Genomic DNA, 17,533 nt, shown 5'->3' with positions numbered 1-17,533 from the left:
CATATGAAAAATTACATATTTGATGGTATAACTTGTATTTTTTTTCATTTTAGTCATGTTATTAATCAATTAATAATCTTAATCCTTTAACTTACAATATTTTTTTTCCCAATATTAGTGCTGATGTAGCCAAAAAATGTAATTATCCGGATTACTGTGCAAGCTTGTAGATAGATTCAAGTAGTTGTAGACCAGTATTCCAACTAGCTCGTAAGCAAGCTCAAGTAGCTGGTAGAAAGCAAATTTTGTTAGTTATCACCTACGTCACAAACAAACATCAGAGTCGTCGGGGGTTGTCCGACGTAAACACTCTAACGTTCAAGTCAAAAAATAGTTTAAAGATGCTAAATAAAAACTAGATATCTTAAAGCATAAAATAATCAAAATGTTCCCTTACTAAAGAGAATCATCTCCTATTTATATATTTTTTGAAATATATAGCAAATTTGGTCTTTGTAAATAATTTAAATCTCGATAATAAATTAAATAATTAAATTAATTCATCATTCCATGGAGTGGCATGAAAAGCCGAAATAAACTTTTTGTTTTCGAATAATGAAGAATGTATCTAATTGAGTTGATGGTTCAAAACTTACAAGTTTTTGGTGGTAGAAACACTTTGTAACACTTTGTAACAACAAAAAAAAAAAAAAAACACTTTGTAACAAAAAAGGTTTAAAATGAAATTAACCTAAAACTCCGGGGTTCAATTGCACGATCTTAAAAATCTCGGTGGTATCGGAATGAAAAGAGACGCAAACGGCACTTCACATTTGTACACAGTGAAAAGCTGCGAGCGGGCATAACAGGCAATTTTGCGAAGGTTTAAAGAGGACACTCTGTTGATATCGAAAATTTTCTTGATCTATTCTTCTTCTAACTGGGTTTGATCCATGAAATCTTTGGCTCTTATCTTTAATTATCGGGCAGATGTGTGTTTTTTAGCGTTATCGAGCAGAAATTTGGTTTTCAGCTGCCATTACGAAGAATTTATGGTGCCATCGAAGGGATTGTATTCTCTTTTCACCTTGGATAGTATTTTCTTTTTGGTTTTCCCATTAATGATCTCTGTTTTCTCGGCTCTCTTTTCCCTGCCTATTTGTGTGTGTTTTCTGGATTGTTAGGCTACTGCTCTCCATCTTATTATATATCTCTGTATCTTTTTTATGTTTTTCATTTTCTCGTTCTTTCTTGATTTTTAGCTTTTGGGCGTTTAACAAACCTTTGACTTGAATTACATGTTAATTGGTGACTCTAGCCCCAGTTTGACGTGTATCTGGCATCTTGTAAAACCAGGAGAAAGATCAGCAATGACACAGAAGATAATTCAAGTTATTAAGTGGATGCTGAGCAAGGGACAAAGTAACATCAGTGGGGCATACGGGCAGCATATTAAAGCTTTAGAAATGGATGACAGAGCAGAAGAAGTGTACGATATCTGGAAGAAAAAACTTGCATTTGATTCACACTCTGTTCCATGGAAGCTCTGCAAACTCAAGATATCAATTTATTATAGAAACAACAGGCTTGAGGATCTCGTGAAGCTGTCAACGGTTTGGAAGATTTTGATAGTAAACCCCGGAGAAATCAATTGTGCAGAAAGTTGCTGATGTGTATGAAATTCTGGGTAAACCTGAAGAGAAGGAACGGATACTAGAGAAGTACAAGGATCTGTTTACTGAGACCGCAAATGAAATGGCCAACAAACACGGCTACCATAAGAGGAAATCGACTTATTTTGAAATTAACTAATTTATTTTGTCTGGTTTAACCTTGTAACGTTGTTTATATTCTTGTTATTATTAAAAAAAATGTTTGTATTTTCTTTTTATTACAATAATTGTTTGTATTCGGATTCACATAAGCTTACTATTTAAAAGTTTAAAAAATATTTTTAGTTTGGTATGCCTATGATTTTGATATTTTGTATAATCAAATTTCAATTTCAATTTATTATTTGTTTTTTTTAAATAATTTTGATATTTTTAACGAGGATAAATTTCAATTTCAACTCCATAATAATAGACAAATTACATGAAATAACGCGGGAAATCTCTCTGCATCTAAGCTTCCTTTGCACGAGCTACAAATCAGAAGCTCTTTCACCTCCAAAAAACACAAATATGGAAGCACAAAAGTATACATGCTTGAAGCTGAAGTTACCGATTGATGGAAGCAAACCCGAACCCGTATTCGTAAAGGGTACGTGGAGCCCGACCCGCTTTGACCTTTCCATTACCAATGGACTCGAAGCTTGGACTTGCCACGGTACTCAGATTTGTGGAACGCTTTCAGTAATATTTGGAATCAATTGATTACCAGTAAAATCAGCGTTATATTTGAATTTCTGTTTTTTTTTTTTGGGTGGTTTTAAGCTACGGAGGAAGAAGTGCAAGAGAGAGCATCACAGTGGGATCAAACAGTGTCAGATTACGTGGACTTGGCCGAGAGGTATCTTGGGTTTCAGCAACCCGGCTCAATTTACGGGTTCTCAGATGCTGGAAATGGATGCAGAAGGGTTTGTTATTGCTTTTTTTTAAAAAAAAAAAATGGGGAATTGTTTGTTCTGCGAGTGTTAGGATTAAATTTAAAGCCCTGGTTTTATATTCTTGGCTTTTTCGTAAGAAAAATTGAAGCTTTGTGCAAAACTAAGGGAAAAATTGCCAAGAACACATCATTTGTTTGCTTGTGGTTGAAGAAGAAGAACGGGATAAATATGAAGCAAATTGTGTGTATCATGTGATTATCACTAGTGTTTACTGTTCTATGATCACCGGTGAGTAGAAGGCTAGAAGCCAGTCTTCGTATGAGTAAACTTCATATTTCTGAAAATTTTCTAAAAGTGTACGATATTGCTACATTGATTCATTCTTAATCAAAATCCCTAGGTAACCAAGACTTGTTTGAGATGTAATGAGAAGACTCTTTATTGGGATAAATTGCATGTACACACATTCTGTAATTTCTGATTGGTTACATACCTCTATAAAAAATTATCGAGCGTTGGATCCGACTGGTGAACTAATTTTTTTTTTTGTGATACACGTGTTTTATGCATTAAATAACTCTGAAATTAGAGTTCTGAGAGCTGAAAATGCCATTTTGAATTTTGAGTATAGTAATCTGAATATATTTCTCTTCTTCCTCTGTTTCAGCATGATCTCTTTTTGAAGTGTTTGAGTTTTTGGCATGCACTAAAACAGAAGGAAAAGAAGTATACTCGGGTTTTTATTACGTTCAAAATGGTATTTTCTACTTTGAGAATTCTAATTTCGAGATAATTTCATAACATAGATGTAATAAAAATACCTTTATCACAAAAAAATTTCGGCAATGGGGGTTTCAGCTATCAATTTATTATTTTAGCTGGATTTAACTTCTTGATATTTCATAGGAGGTTATGAGCTGTTTGAAATAACAAGGGGTTTGTATGCAGTTTACCCATCTCTATTATCCTAAGTAATCTTTAAAACTGAAATGTATCGGAAAATTCAATGAAATTGTATCCTGATTTTGGTGTGTTTTTACTTCCATTTAGTGCCGTTATCTCCATACGAACAAAGAACACTATTTTCCAAAAGAGTAAGTTTGGCTTAGCCATCTCTGAGAAAATGTGTACATAGCTGCACCCTGGCAAAATTTCTTTTGTTCACTGTTAGGTCAATGGCTGATTTATTCAATTGCGCTATTGATTATCAGATTGCTGAACATTTGATCTATGTATTTGAATGATCGACTCTTGCTCTTATGAAGAATATATAGTTGAGTTAAATGGATATTCTTTCTTTGTCAGATTGAGGCTTTGCTGTTGTTTCAAATTCCATCAAACAATACTTTCTAGATGTGTATACTTTGTCCCAAGCCTGCCAAGCTAGAGATTGGCAGAATCTTTTAATTTTCCTGAAAAGCTTCGATCAAATTGGTTAATGTTTACTGTAGCTACACATAATTCAAAATGTGAAGACTTGCATTGAGCGCAGCTAACCATTTGTTGGATATGTGCAACTCTTGTGATGTGTCGACGTGAAACGTGATATATAGCTGTAAAAGTAGCAGTGGGCGTTTTTTGGGATTTGAACAAATTAACCTTTTGAGTCGTTATAGAAACGCTATAATAGACAGTAGGCAGGAATAGGCCTGGTTCGGTACGGTATACCGATTTTTTTAATAATACCGTATACCGTACCGAAATTTTTCGGTACTGAAAAATGAATACCGATACCGTACCAAAATTTCGGTATACCGTCATGTCGGTATATCGAAATTTCGGTATGACATAAATTACATATCGTTCTTACAAAAAAAATTCAGTATACCGCAATTTCGGTACGTTATCGGTATAATACCGTCTATACCAAAGTTTTTTTAAAAAAATTGTTAATCTCATCACAATCACAACAAAATAATTTTATTATAACAATTTTTCGGTATTTCGGTATATACAGAATTACCGAACGTTTCAAAAACATATACCGAAAATTTCGGTACGGTATCGGTATATGCGGTATATTTCGATATGGTATGCACGGTATACCGAAATTTCGGTATTTTTTCCGAGCCCTAGGCAGGAATAACAATTTTGTTCGTAAGTAATTTTACGTGTGACTGCACAAAATACAAAGGGAATTAGGATTCTGGTTGTTAACTGTGTAATAACTATGTAGAATGCATGGCAGTTTGTGGGTTAAACAAGGAATGTAGGAAGTAGCTCTAAAAACTTTCTTAGGTTAGAGTTTAATCTGAGTGCTGTTGGACATTTCTCTTTGAATGTCTAGCTGACCAGTACCAACATTAAGAAAAACATGGTTTGGTAAGCTGATACATGTTCTCAGGATCCACATATGAACAACACATTTTTGTAGAAATATATTTAAATTTGGAAGGAAGAATGTGTATTTCATAGAAAAAAGTAGATATGTTATCCTCAGTCTTTCTTTTGATTATATAGCTATCATGGACATTTGAAAAGAGTGGGACGAAGCTGGAATGGCGATGGAAGTGCCAGCCTTCAGCTGATAGCAAGAAAATTACAGCAGAAGTCTTGGACTTTCTAATGGATGCCAATATAAGATTGAGTGTAATACAACATGATTGCATTTGTTTGTACTTTCTTGAAACAGTTTGATATATTTCCAGAAATGTGTATTCTCCATGACTGGGTTACTCGACATGAATAGGAGGAAGTAGTATGGAAAACCCAATCCTTTGACAGGCTCAAAGTGGAGGCTGAAAAATGTTTAGCTCAAAGTGAGAAATTAAGCAGTGAAAGGTTGGAGTTTGAATCAGAAATCTATGGAAAGGTTTGTTTTCAATCTTGGGAACCTTCTCTCTGTCAATGATAATTCTTCTCGGATATACATTGGCGGGCTTTATTACTCTTCGATCATGTGTGATCACTTGAAAGTTGAAACCAACATGATCTTCATATACAGTAGAATGTTTTGCTTATATTTTCCTTTCTTTAGACAATAAGTAGAATTTTGTCAGATACTGGTCCTGATTCGGTATGTTACTGTTTCCAGTTTGTTCAAGTCTTAAACTCAAAGAAGGTGAAACTCAGAGAACTTCGTGGTCAACTGTCGAAACAGGCTACACCTCGTCAACAGCTAGAAGAGGAAGAAGTGTCCACGGACAAAACTGACACTTTTGATGAAGGAAGTGATGAAGAACCAGAGAAGAATGAGGTGAGCTCTTCTAAAGATGTCCGAACTACTGGCTCTCGTGGTCGGAAGAGGAAACAGTAAGCTATTACATGTTGTTACGCGAGCTCATGTAGTTCTATTGCTGTGTCAACCAAACCAGTTTTTCGTTTGCAACATCTTTTTGTAAAATATGCATCCACATTTTTTTTTATCCTACCCTCATCCAAAATAAAGGCCTCGAAAATTATGGGTGAGAAATAAAAATAGGATTTTCTTGTGAGGTTATAGAAGTATCAAAAATAGGAAAGTTTAACTTTTATCGAAAAGTTTTTTTCCCCGAAGACTCGAATTTCACAAGTTCTGAACGTGTTTGCCATGCACATTTGAATACTTTCTATATTTTCCTTTCTTACTTATCATCTACTACTGAATAAATGTATCATTCTCGGAGATAATCTCATGAGAAAAAGTAATATTTTTGATAAATTCGTGACACGAGTGTACCATAAGAGTTGACCTAGATATTTGTTTCACAAAATTTATTTCTGAGACTGTACCATAAGAGTTTTTGTGTTGACATAAAAAGTAATATTTTTTCAAAATAAAAAGCAATATTTTTTCATAAATTAGATCACGTTGGATTTTCGTTTTATTAAATTGACTTGATTTGTGTGATAGTCTCATCACAATTTTTTGTGAATTCTGAATATTGGAAAATTTGAATAAAAAGTGAAATGATGCAAGAATGAGATTCAAATTGTACTTATTATCTAGAATTAATTCGTGATGACCAAAAGAAGCTAAAAAATAAGAATAAATAAATCAATTAATGAGATAATTGATTGCATTAAATGAAGAAATGACGGCTTTTATAAATCTTATTTATAGATATGTGCTCCACCATCCATGAGCGGGTCCACCTTATGGCCCCTCCGTCAGTATTTTGGGTGTATTTTTGTGAGCACCGATGATGTGTCATTCACTAGTCATTTTTTGTATAATTGAATTATATATATATACACTAGTCATTTTTGTATAATTGAATTGATTTATATTGAAACGAGAATCATACAATAATTATGAAAAATAGTGATATTATGAAATACAATTTGAAACAATGAATTTAAAAGAAAATGGGGAAAAAAAAAAACAAAATGATAGGACCGGTGGTGTAAGGAATGAAACATATGATCTGTTATGTAAAGAAAGTCATATTCACTGAACTACAAGCTCATCGAATTAAAAATTTGACACTTTACTGATATATAAGTTTAACTGAAAGCAGCTTTATTCATTTTCAAGAATGGCTATGCGTGAACCCCATGCATAACCAACACACCCCCCCCCCCCCCCCCCCCCCCCCCCCCCCCCCCTGCCCCTCTTTTTTTCTCTCACATTTTCCTCATTTTTACCTCAAATATAAACAAAATCCAACCCTCTTATATATAAATCCTATCTCACCTCTTCATATATATATCTTTCTAGGTAGCTCCATCATATTTCAACTCATTTTCTTCTTGATTTCTTGCATATATGCTAAGCTATATTAAATTTGGGTGCATAATTGTTTCTGAAGGAAATGGCCGTGGGGGATTTGTTTCCTTTCTTGAACATGGTTATTGTTCAATTGGGGTATGGGGGAATGAACATTATATCGAAAGTTGCTATGGATTCTGGGATGAACCCTTTCGTCCATGTTGCTTACAGGCAAATCTTTGCCACCATTTCCATTGCCCCTTTTGCTTTTTTTATGGAGAGGTGCAGTATCTTATGTTTCAGCACCAATGCTATGTTTTTTCTAATTTTTATACTCGCGTAACATTAGCGCCAATATTGACATATATTGGGAGCGATGAAAGAAATAACTTATTAGTCTTTCTACTATGAATAAAATTCAAACGAGACAATTCGACTTCGAAATCGTCTTCTTGAAATTAATGTCGGGAAAACTTGTGGTATTTGCAAGTATTTTCATTCGAGAAAACGTTCTATATATTAAAATTAATCTGATCTCTGATCTTATTTGGAGTAAGTAAATTAAAGATAATATTATATTAATTTTTATAGTATATTGCTAATTAAGATAATTCTCTACGTTTGTACTTTAGTCATTAATTATTAAAATCTTTTTCCAGTCCAATATTTATATGTTATTACTTGTAATTAATCTTGTATTATATTATTTGACATATTTATGTGTGTGTATATATATATATATATAGGAAAATATTAGAGAAGATGAAACCCAAACGTCATGAAATTAGCTAATGAAGTTGGTAGGGTTACGTTACACATAACACATGTTTGTCATGCACGTTTTAGTATTGTTTCGTGCTACGTAGTTAGCTGGCCTCTTCACTAATTTTCGTCACGCTGTCTGTTAATCTAAATATTCATTCATAATTCAAATTATGCATTGTCGACTGTTAATTTTATTTGGAAAAAAAATTTCTTGGTTTGTTAACTTATCCCATTCTGGTTCTAATGTTCTAGATTTTCAAACTTTGGTCTATAATATAAGGTAAAATCTTGTGTGAGACGGTCTTACGGGTCGTATTTTGTGAGACAGATCTCTTATTTGGGCCATCCAAGGAAAAATATTATTTTTTGTGCTAAGAGTATTACTTTTTATTGTGAATATCAGTAAGGTTGACCCGTCTCACAGATAAAGATTCGTTAGATTGTCTCACAAGAGACCTACTCATAATATAATAGCTATTTTGGTCCAAATAGTTGAGTAGCGTTGAACAAGTCAATAATTTCATGTGTTAGATTAACCGTTTATAATGTAACATCAACATTTTAAGAATCACACTATTATATATTTTTCAGTATCACGTGTATCAACTCACTCACAAAATAGGGTTAATTTTTTTTTGAAAAAAATGGAAGTTACTCTATTAAAACCAAATTAATTTTGATATGAAAGGCCAAAATTGACAAAATCCATCTTATTCCAAATTTTCTTGTGTTCCATCTTTGGGCAAGTTCTTAATAAATTCTCGGGGAAATAATTCCAATTTGCACCTTTAATTCACAAGTGAATTAAATATCTTAACTAGTCATGAAAATAAGTTAATTACGATATATAAATGTAGGGTTACTGTGAATCAGATCACATATTTTCTTGGACTGAAGCATTCCACCCCAACAATCGCGTGCGCCTTGAACAACATAAACCCCGCAGTCACTTTCCTGTTGGCCGTTCCTTTGGGGTAATACTATTCAACAAAAAACTCCTACTGATAATCTTTTCCATGATTATTAGAATAATGTTGGCAGATTAGAGAAACTGGGACTGAAAAGCAAGGCGGGGGGGCAGGCCAAAATATGGGGAACCATCATATGTGTGGGCGGTGCGCTGCTACTGTCGTTCTACCAAGGGCAAATGGTGAACATCGGGCAGTCGGGCATTCATTGGAAATACGCAGAGAAAACTGGAACCAAGATTTCCATCGACCATGCCAATTCCAAGGGGCCTATGCTTCTCGTTGCAAGCGCTGTTTCCTGGGCCGTGTGGTTGATCATCCAAGTAATAAACCATGCAATATTCTCCACTACTACGTACTTTAATTTTGTATCAATACGCTAATTAATCAATGCCTACTGATATTTTCAGACAAGGCTGAGCAAGCAGTCCGTGGCTCCATACTCGAGCTCGGCGTTGATGTGTTTGATGTCGAGCTTTCAGTATTAATTGGTTTTTTAAAATTTTTTAATTCGTGTCGTCAAATTCAGTATTAATTCGTTTTTCTTTCAATTTTAATTCTTATATATAATTTGACGTTAATATGGTATCGATATAGAGTTAGTGGAATATCACATTAACCTAAAAATTAAAATCATAGAGAATCGAAAAATATAAAACTAATATTGAGATTAATTAAAATCATTTAAAAAAAAAAACAGATATGCAAAACCAAAATTTTGATCTTCTATTTGTTTTCAACCCTTAAATTTGAAATGAGTTAAATTTTGATTATGACAAAAGGTGACGAAATAAAATAGCGTCGTCTTCCCGGTACACAATCTTACCCTCTTTCCCCAAATTTGCATCACGTAAGCTATTGCTTTCCTTCGATCTTCTTTTACGTATTTCACCAACGTAGTTGTTAATCGTAATCGAGTAAATTGGAGGTTGGAGTTTATAATTCGATCTCTCTTTTTTTTTTTTTTAATGTCTGCGTACCTTGTATGTTACAAGAAATTAGACGATTTGATCCAGTTTTCATGATTTCTTATGTTAAAGTGAAGGATCGTTTGAATTTACAACGTAAATGAGATTTTTTTTTCCTGTGATTTAGATGGAATTATTTTGTTGGTGTGAATTATTCCACAAAAAATTTTGATCCATGGTTGCGATTTCTCAAGATTCTTTATATTCAGAAAAGGTTATGATTGTTTGCATGGCCAAACATAACTGGTCAAAGAAGTGTTTTGTAGATCATGCCCAACACATATATACTCTTCAATGACTTCAAATTTTATTTGAATATTACCTTTTTCAAATGCTGCAAAATTGTTTTGACGAGGAGGAGAAAATTATAAGGCAAATATGTGAATGGCTTGTTTCATTGCTTGCCTGAGTGAATTCCCAGTGCACCATAGCAAAGTCTTTTACTTGATGTGGACTTAGCCTGTCAATTGGTCCTTAAATAATGCACGTGTGTATTCCCGCTTCCCATATCCTATTAGTTGATAGATCATTTGTCTAAGGAGCGCAGTGGTTCTGCAACTTTGAGACCCACAGATTTTCCCATTTTTTGCTTTGTTTATTTTGCCGAACTGCTTTAACACCATGGTGCTCTATGTCACTGTATTCTTTAACACCACAGGTATTATTATCACTTATCAGTCCTTCCTCGGGAAACTGAGTCATTAATTTTGTCGGTGTAACTAACAGCGAATATGGGGTTGTCATTCACCAAGCTTTTCAGTCGACTGTTTGCCAAGAGGGAGATGCGGATTCTTATGGTAGGTCTTGATGCTGCCGGTAAGACCACGATATTGTACAAACTCAAGCTGGGTGAGATAGTGACAACCATCCCAACTATTGGTATGATAAATAGCCAATATGACTATTTAACATTATGGAACCTTCTGATCATGTTAGCTTCATGTTTATTGTGTCATTTTTAAGTTTACTTTGTTTGTGTTTTCTTCCTTGAAATTATCTAAATATAAAGTGATTCACTTTCTAATTGTCAGTTGACGTCCTGTTATAGGATTCAATGTGGAGACTGTGGAATACAAGAACATAAGCTTCACTGTCTGGGATGTTGGGGGCCAAGATAAGGCATGTTGTGTTGTAGCATTTTTTTGTTAGTTCCCTCCCACCAGAGGAAATTTAGATGGTATTTTGTACATGGGTTATGAATTGTAGATATTTTCACCCGTTCTTGATTTATCAATCACACGAGCTTAAATCTTTTGACCATCATAATTCATAGGCCGCGCCTCTCTATGCATTTTTGATTTCCATTTATCTAGATCCGGCCATTGTGGAGGCATTATTTCCAGAACACGCAAGGGCTGATCTTTGTGGTCGATAGTAATGATCGAGATCGTGTTGTGGAGGCTAGGGATGAGCTGCACCGAATGCTGAATGAGGTAATCAAACTTTTTTATCTAACAATTTCACCTGTATTAAGTATCTCAGTGGTAGGCTGCCTTACTGGCTGGATTGTTTTATCTCGTCAACTATGAAGCAATCACACTCACCCATCCCCTTAAATAGTGGCAGACCCATAACTTTAGATTGAGTGGGGCATAATGATGTAATTTTAGAAGCAAAGATGTCTTGAAACTTTTTTAGTTGTATAATAGTGGATGTCAGATTTTTAGTTGAGGAAAAGCGGGATGCGATTCTCCCAGCCTCTTTTTCCGGTAAAAAAACTTGAAAATATGTCAGAAAATATAATCTATACCTCTGATTCTCTAACCATTTGCCTAGTATGCTTGGTTGAGGTGAAAAAAAAGATTGAAAATTCTCCTTACAAATTATAGAGAGTCATAGTACAAGTATGAAAACTTTCATCATCCATTAATTTCAGCAATGATGTGACTGAAAGCCCTGGTTTCCCTGTAGGATGAGCTAAGAGATGCAGTGCTGCTTGTTTTTGCAAACAAACAAGATCTTCCAAATGCTATGAATGCAGCTGAGATAACTGACAAGCTTGGACTTCACTCTCTTCGTCAACGTCATTGGTACTCTTTCTCCCTCTCTCTACAAAAACACATGTTCCCCAGATGTGTCTGAAATTTGGCTGGTCTATGTGCACTTAACAACATCATGGTTGCAAACTTGAAGGGAAATAAAATGCATGCGCACATGCATATATTCGTAGTCCCTCTATGCGAACTGATGGAGACTTTTCTTGATATTTGGTTCAGGTACATCCAGAGCACTTGTGCCACCTCTGGTGAGGGCCTTTATGAAGGGCTCGATTGGCTCTCCAACAACATCGCTAGCAAGGTACAATCCTTCATTTCGCTCAGGAGCTGCTTTTACTAGTTTAGTTGTTCTTGTCATGATTGTATATTCTAATTATTCTCGCGTGCTTTCTTTATTTGAATTTTTGTGACAGGCTTAAGAAGAGATGATGGATGAATTATGGACTCTTTGTTATCTTACTCCTCGTCAAGATATTTGTGTACTCTCTTGCTTTCTGTTGAAATGATTATCGTGTTTGATCTTTTTTTTTTTTTTTGAACAGATATGCATCTTTGTTGTGACTTGTGTAGGTTAAGATTTCACTTTTGTTGTTTTAAGGTTTAAGCTATTATGCAGTTATTTTCCAGAAATAACTGTACATATATATTCATTTCATCATTTTGGTTATTGAAATTAATGCTTGATATCTTTAGGCTGTCCGTGTCACCTCGGGGAGTATTTAGTGATCGCACAAAATGTTTTAAAATTTTGAACAAAAATATCATCAGTCAGATTACTCGGCCTGCTTATGTCATTAAAAGAGCTGATTGAATTAGAAATCAAAATTTTAGATCAAAGGTCGGGCTGAAAGCAATTTAAGATGAGAGTGGGCTAAATTATTAAGATGGTTTGCACGTATCATCCACTCCAAGTAAATGTTTTCACCCAATCTTCTGAAAAACTTTCCTCCTAAAACATATGTGCGAGGTTAGCTTTGCGTAAATTTTGAATATATTTTGCATTTTTATCATTTTAAATGAGTAGATTGGGTCGACAGAATTCCGAGTTGGCATGAAAGTCTTCACAATTCAAAAATGAAAAATATAGGGTATTTTTCCTCCAATTAAACTACTCATCCTTGAACGACTTTCCGTTTGTCAAGCAACACGTCTTACACGAAACAAAGAGTAAGAGAAATTTGATGCTTTAAAATATCCAATTGTTTGTTTGGCCAAATGTGGGCTGTTGGATGTACAACGGTTTCGAATTTCCCAAGAATAACATAATTTTACTGCATAAAATCGTCAAACTTATGACAACAAGGATCAGATAGTATTTCATGTCAATGCAAACTTTACTCTTGAGACTGGGCGACGAGAAATGAAACGTAACAAAAAAAAGATACATTAAAACATAAGGAATCAATGATACCCATATGCTATAGTAATTCAATTTATAAGCATTGTTAATTGGGACAAGATGAAAAAAAGCCAGGAAAATCGGTCATACAGTGAATGGTGATTGTTTTGCAGCCAGGTACAGAGGTGTGAAAAGTTCCGTTTTCTTATCTGAGGACCCTGTTAGAGCTAAAGGAGAAGCTTTCTTCACCAGCTACAGTTGAATTCAGCCTCCCAGCAGCCCACCCGTATTTAGCACACGGACAGCAGCGCGAGCTGGATCACCAGCTACACGACTGCCTTCGACTTTTTTGTCATATTCTGGAGTACCATTAGCTTCTCTCTCTTTCCTTCGCTGCCGCTCATCATCTCTCTCTTTTCTCAGCCAACTCTCCACAGTTCTCTGTAAATTCATAAACACAAGGTAGCAACTATTGGGGTAAGAACGCGCTATCATGAAGCACTTGATATTTTCCACTTCTGGAGACGTTATGAAGAAAATCAATAGAAGGTACAAGATACATGATTGCATCATTATCGGTTTTTATTTCAGTTGATAAATTAATCAAGAACATAATTTTATTCTTGACATTTGTTCTTGTTAGAATGCGGCTGCTGACTTGATATGTATTACGAGAAATGACCCAGTTTTTCACAAGTTTGTTGCGGTGTTTCTGAAATGTTTTTCAGCTCTGAAATGCTTATTTCTCAAAATAAAACTTCACATCAAACCGCTACACAGGAAAAACAACCAACTACACATAGGACATGTCTAATATGAATGCTTTAGGTGTCGCACGGTTTTTGTACATTAAATGAAAAATAGAACTCATAATTATTTGCAAGGTAGTACAAATTAACAAAAAGAAAATTCAACTCTTGACTTATTATCTTACCCCAAGCACACAAGTACCCAATATGACTTAGGAACTACTCCATCCCTGACCTAATTGAATGGCCGCAAAAACTCAAGTCGAAGTGCTTTATTTTAAAAAGAAAGCAACTAACCATCAGTGACAACTTGCTAATCTCTTTGATTTTATTCATTGGCATCACTAGCTGCAACTTCCCACGAGCCACATAAGCCTGATAAAAATTCAAGATGATGCCCAACACTTGACGTATACGACTTATAATGCAATCAACATTGAGGAGCTAAAATGAAACTTACGATATGTGATGGCCAGTCCTCAAGACCATCAAAAATATGTGTTGCATAGATTATTGTGGCACCCCGTTCTTCACATTCTTTCTTCAGAAATCTTAGAAGGTCAGACCGTGCAAGCACATCTAAGTCAACCGTTATTTCATCGAGCAATAGTACCTAACCACAAGAAGCATAACCAAACTGGCTTGAAGTAGAGGTGAATAGACTCATTCTAAGTTTGGAAACCTGGGACTTTTCCCCAAAAAATATAATAAGTGAATACCTTGAATGGCTTTAGAAGGCCCATACATATTTGAACTCTTCTTCTTTGACCATCAGATACTTTATGCATTCTCCACGACAAGTCAATATCCAACACCTACACAAAAAGAACCAACCATTTCACTTGTGACCGTACAAAATGTACTCCATGCGGCATCGAAACACAGCTCAGGATGTGCATGATGGCTACAGAGGTGCATATCCAATCAGATTCAAGGAAAATTCTCTACTATTGCAATCGACAGAGTGCAGTTTAATTTCCTCAAATATAATCAATCTTTCAAATCGCTAGTTCTCAAGGCTAATTAAACTGATTAACCAGAATCTTGTATAAGATTAATACACATGTGGACTATTTTGAATTTTAATGATAAATAATGAGACTAGCTATGTTCCAGGATATCCAATCAATATAGGTCTGATCACTGATGTATGGTTAACATTTATTAAAATAAGGAGGAGATTGATTCCCATTATTTGGGTGTGATTGTGTTATCCTATTTGCCCAACTATTTCATATTATTTTAAAGTGTCTAATTTTCTTTTACATAGGCATATAGTGCTGATGGTCGATTCAAGGTTGGCATGTTGCAATTAACATCAAACCCCAATATATTAACATGGTCCACGTTTTCAGGAGACCAGCCTTGATTCAGTGAATATTAAGTCAATGTCAAAGAACAATTTTAAGCCTTCTGTGATGCCTTAGCTATCTGTGAAGAAAATGAGTTCTAGACAACTGTAGCAAGAAGCATTTTATGGAACAGTGAGAGCAAACGTGATCATGGATGAAAAAATTGATATCAAGATTTAAGGTCATCATTATGAGTAAAAGGGAGCAAAACCAAAAATAAAGAAAACTCTTATACCTTAATCAATTCTTCTCGTCTTTGGTGATGGATACCTGCAACCCCAAATATCATTTTCTCTGCAGAAATCTCCATCCGAATTGGAACCTCAAAACCAGCAAAAGCAACTTCTCGTCTCCACTAAATAATAATTATATTTTCGCTACAAATCATTTCAGAGTCACATCCATACAGTCAAAACTAAAAACATTATAATCAAATAACACATTATTCACTTCATGTTAGGATAGTCAATATCCTTCAAATTAAGCCATTGTCGGCATTGAGAAGTGATTTCATGATAAAAGATTAACTAAAAAATTAATAATTATCCTTACACGGGGAATGATATGGAAGAACTGCAATTTAACCAGAAAAAACCACTCACTAATTGCCAATATATAACTTGGTACTGCTTACTTTCTATTAAACTAAAGAAGACACAAATAATCAGCAAAAAGACATTCCAAATTGTGAAGTTGAAAGTAAGTTTCCATGAGAGTGAGACTAACCCATCCTCACTGTGTTTTAATACTCCATTTCTTGCTTAATCCTCACATCATTTACTACCCAAAAATTGCATTTCTATAAGCAGCTGTAATACAGATCATCCTGACTGGTGTTAACCACTAACATGATGGTGGAAGGAAAAAATAAGATTTAAAACCAACCTCGCCACCAAGATAAGAGAGGTCTCCTGAAGCCGTCAATGCTGTGTCATGAAATGCAGATCTTCCGAAAACCTTTACCATCTCTTGTTCTACCATATGCTTCCCACCAATTATTTTCAGTAAAGTTGTTTTCCCTGATTAAATTCCATACAATAAGAATCGATTGTTTGCAAGATTATACAATGACCACAAGAGGAAAAATGCAACATACACATGAAAGAAAAAGAAGAAACATAAAAAGTCTCCAGAAAAATAACTTTTTCGCGGAAAAACTGCAATCACATCAGCATTTATTACATAATCGCAAATATGCCACACCAGATTTGTTTACGTGTTGGCTGACAGCCACTGGATCCTAAAAAGAAATATGCATTTCATGATTCAATAATGATAATTCAGCAGTTGGCACAATAAACATTTTGTAATAAAAAAAAAAGAACTAAAAAGAAAAGAGGAGAATTGACCACCCTGTATTAAAATGAGTACACATATAGATGAAGTTATAATTAATAAATACTTGGTTGTATTGCTTTTTGACATTTTTTGTGACTAAATTAGTACAATCAGTAGGTTGTTACCCAATATGACAGGAGGCATAAGAGGAGAGGAGAGGAGTTTCCATGGGGACTACGCCTTATTTTTATTTCATCAATGTAGCCAACGCCCAACAGTACATTTAACCCGCGCAGTAAATCAACAGTTTGGCTATTAGTTTCATACACGACATATGACTATCATGTGCATTTCATGCTAACAGGCGCTGCTGCTCAATTGCCCATTTGTCAATCGGTTCATTGCAAACTCTAGAACCGTATCAAGAAACTAAGCCTAATTCAATTGTAACTGCTTATCCTAGTGATAACCAAACAATCAAGATTCGATTTTTACTGAATCATCCGAATTAAAAGCAAAATCTGAAAATCTCAGTGAAAAGAAAAAATACCCGCGCCATTAGAGCCAACAAGAAGATAACGATCGCCGGAGTGGAGAGTGAGGGAAAATTCATCGATCAAAGGGGTGGAACCTGGAGGAGGACGGCCGTCGATTCCTGGGTAAGTGAAGCTGAGGCTGTTGATCACCACCGCGGGTCGCGAGTTCTCCTCCCGTACCGCCATTTCTCACCTCGATCTAGCTCATAAAAATCTTCAAGTTCCGCTCCTCATTTCCACTCAATTGCTTTTTATAGAACCTTGATTTTTTTCACATAATTAAATATTGAAAAAAATCTCATTTTTGATCCGATATATTTGACTATTTCTGATTTTGACCATTTATGTCATTTTAGTTTTCGCGCTACTATCTTCATATTTTGATCATTTTTCTAATGTGATATTGATGTTGTAGCAATGAAGAACTCATATATAGTGTTACCTCAATATTTTCGATTAAAAA

The 17,533-nt window shown here is 34.8% G+C and overlaps 4 protein-coding genes across 8 annotated transcripts in view; 3 read left to right on the top strand and 1 right to left on the bottom strand.

Moving 5' to 3' along the window:
* The window catches only part of LOC142505339 (ADP-ribosylation factor-like), a 49,246-nt gene extending 36,763 nt beyond the window's left edge, over positions 1–12,483 (top strand). The window contains exons 2-8 of one of the 3 annotated variants that reach the window (XM_075618281.1): positions 9,678–9,701; positions 10,546–10,698; positions 10,868–10,938; positions 11,133–11,252; positions 11,731–11,849; positions 12,036–12,117; positions 12,230–12,483. In XM_075618281.1, coding sequence (XP_075474396.1) covers positions 10,551–10,698; positions 10,868–10,938; positions 11,133–11,252; positions 11,731–11,849; positions 12,036–12,117; positions 12,230–12,235 — 546 coding nt within the window. In that variant the 5' untranslated portion in view covers positions 9,678–9,701; positions 10,546–10,550 and the 3' untranslated portion in view covers positions 12,236–12,483. Of the gene's footprint in view, positions 1–9,677; positions 9,780–10,477; positions 10,699–10,867; positions 10,939–11,132; positions 11,253–11,730; positions 11,850–12,035; positions 12,118–12,229 lie in introns of those variants that run through there. The other 2 variants (XM_075618282.1, XM_075618283.1) reach the window with 2 other exon arrangements.
* LOC142505763 (DNA repair protein XRCC4-like) lies at positions 1,303–6,004 on the top strand. 3 transcript variants are annotated; one of them, XM_075618872.1, is made up of 6 exons: positions 1,303–1,627; positions 2,069–2,268; positions 2,376–2,518; positions 4,949–5,077; positions 5,178–5,300; positions 5,523–6,000. In XM_075618872.1, exons 2-6 carry the CDS (start codon positions 2,124–2,126, stop codon positions 5,742–5,744), a joined length of 762 nt encoding a protein of 253 aa, XP_075474987.1. In that variant the 5' UTR covers positions 1,303–1,627; positions 2,069–2,123; the 3' UTR covers positions 5,745–6,000. The 3 variants fall into 3 exon arrangements, with proteins under 3 accessions (XP_075474987.1, XP_075474986.1, XP_075474988.1); XM_075618871.1 differs by lacking the exon at positions 1,303–1,627 and having other exon boundaries at positions 2,017–2,268; positions 5,523–5,999; XM_075618873.1 differs by lacking the exons at positions 1,303–1,627; positions 4,949–5,077 and having other exon boundaries at positions 2,017–2,268; positions 5,523–6,004.
* On the top strand, positions 7,148–9,662 carry LOC142505338 (WAT1-related protein At1g09380-like). The gene is made up of 4 exons (XM_075618280.1): positions 7,148–7,400; positions 8,741–8,857; positions 8,925–9,174; positions 9,262–9,662. Exons 1-4 carry the CDS (start codon positions 7,222–7,224, stop codon positions 9,337–9,339), a joined length of 624 nt encoding a protein of 207 aa, XP_075474395.1. The 5' UTR covers positions 7,148–7,221; the 3' UTR covers positions 9,340–9,662.
* A 648-nt stretch (positions 12,484–13,131) lies between the features above and the next one.
* On the bottom strand, positions 13,132–17,339 carry LOC142505337 (ABC transporter I family member 20-like). The gene is given in 8 exon segments (XM_075618279.1): positions 13,132–13,443; positions 13,446–13,596; positions 14,202–14,279; positions 14,365–14,517; positions 14,624–14,719; positions 15,492–15,611; positions 16,142–16,275; positions 17,085–17,339. Coding segments are annotated over 8 exon segments (987 nt in total). The 5' UTR covers positions 17,257–17,339; the 3' UTR covers positions 13,132–13,360.
* Between the last annotated feature and the right edge of the window lie 194 nt (positions 17,340–17,533).

Source organism: Primulina tabacum, chromosome 10, assembly GCF_025594145.1.
Source record: "Primulina tabacum isolate GXHZ01 chromosome 10, ASM2559414v2, whole genome shotgun sequence".
Taxonomy (NCBI): domain Eukaryota; kingdom Viridiplantae; phylum Streptophyta; class Magnoliopsida; order Lamiales; family Gesneriaceae; genus Primulina; species Primulina tabacum.
This window is presented reverse-complemented; position numbering and strand designations above follow the sequence as displayed.

Coding starts and splice junctions, on each gene's coding strand:
- LOC142505763 (XM_075618872.1), top strand. CDS start 2,124: ATGGAAGCACAAAAGTATACATGCTTGAAGCTGAAGTTACCGATTGAT. Junction 2,269..2,375: donor CGAAGCTTGGACTTGCCACG/GTACTCAGATTT, acceptor GGTGGTTTTAAG/CTACGGAGGAAGAAGTGCAA. Junction 2,519..4,948: donor CTGGAAATGGATGCAGAAGG/GTTTGTTATTGC, acceptor TTGATTATATAG/CTATCATGGACATTTGAAAA.
- LOC142505338 (XM_075618280.1), top strand. CDS start 7,222: ATGGCCGTGGGGGATTTGTTTCCTTTCTTGAACATGGTTATTGTTCAA. Junction 8,858..8,924: donor CTGTTGGCCGTTCCTTTGGG/GTAATACTATTC, acceptor TAATGTTGGCAG/ATTAGAGAAACTGGGACTGA. Junction 9,175..9,261: donor CCGTGTGGTTGATCATCCAA/GTAATAAACCAT, acceptor TGATATTTTCAG/ACAAGGCTGAGCAAGCAGTC.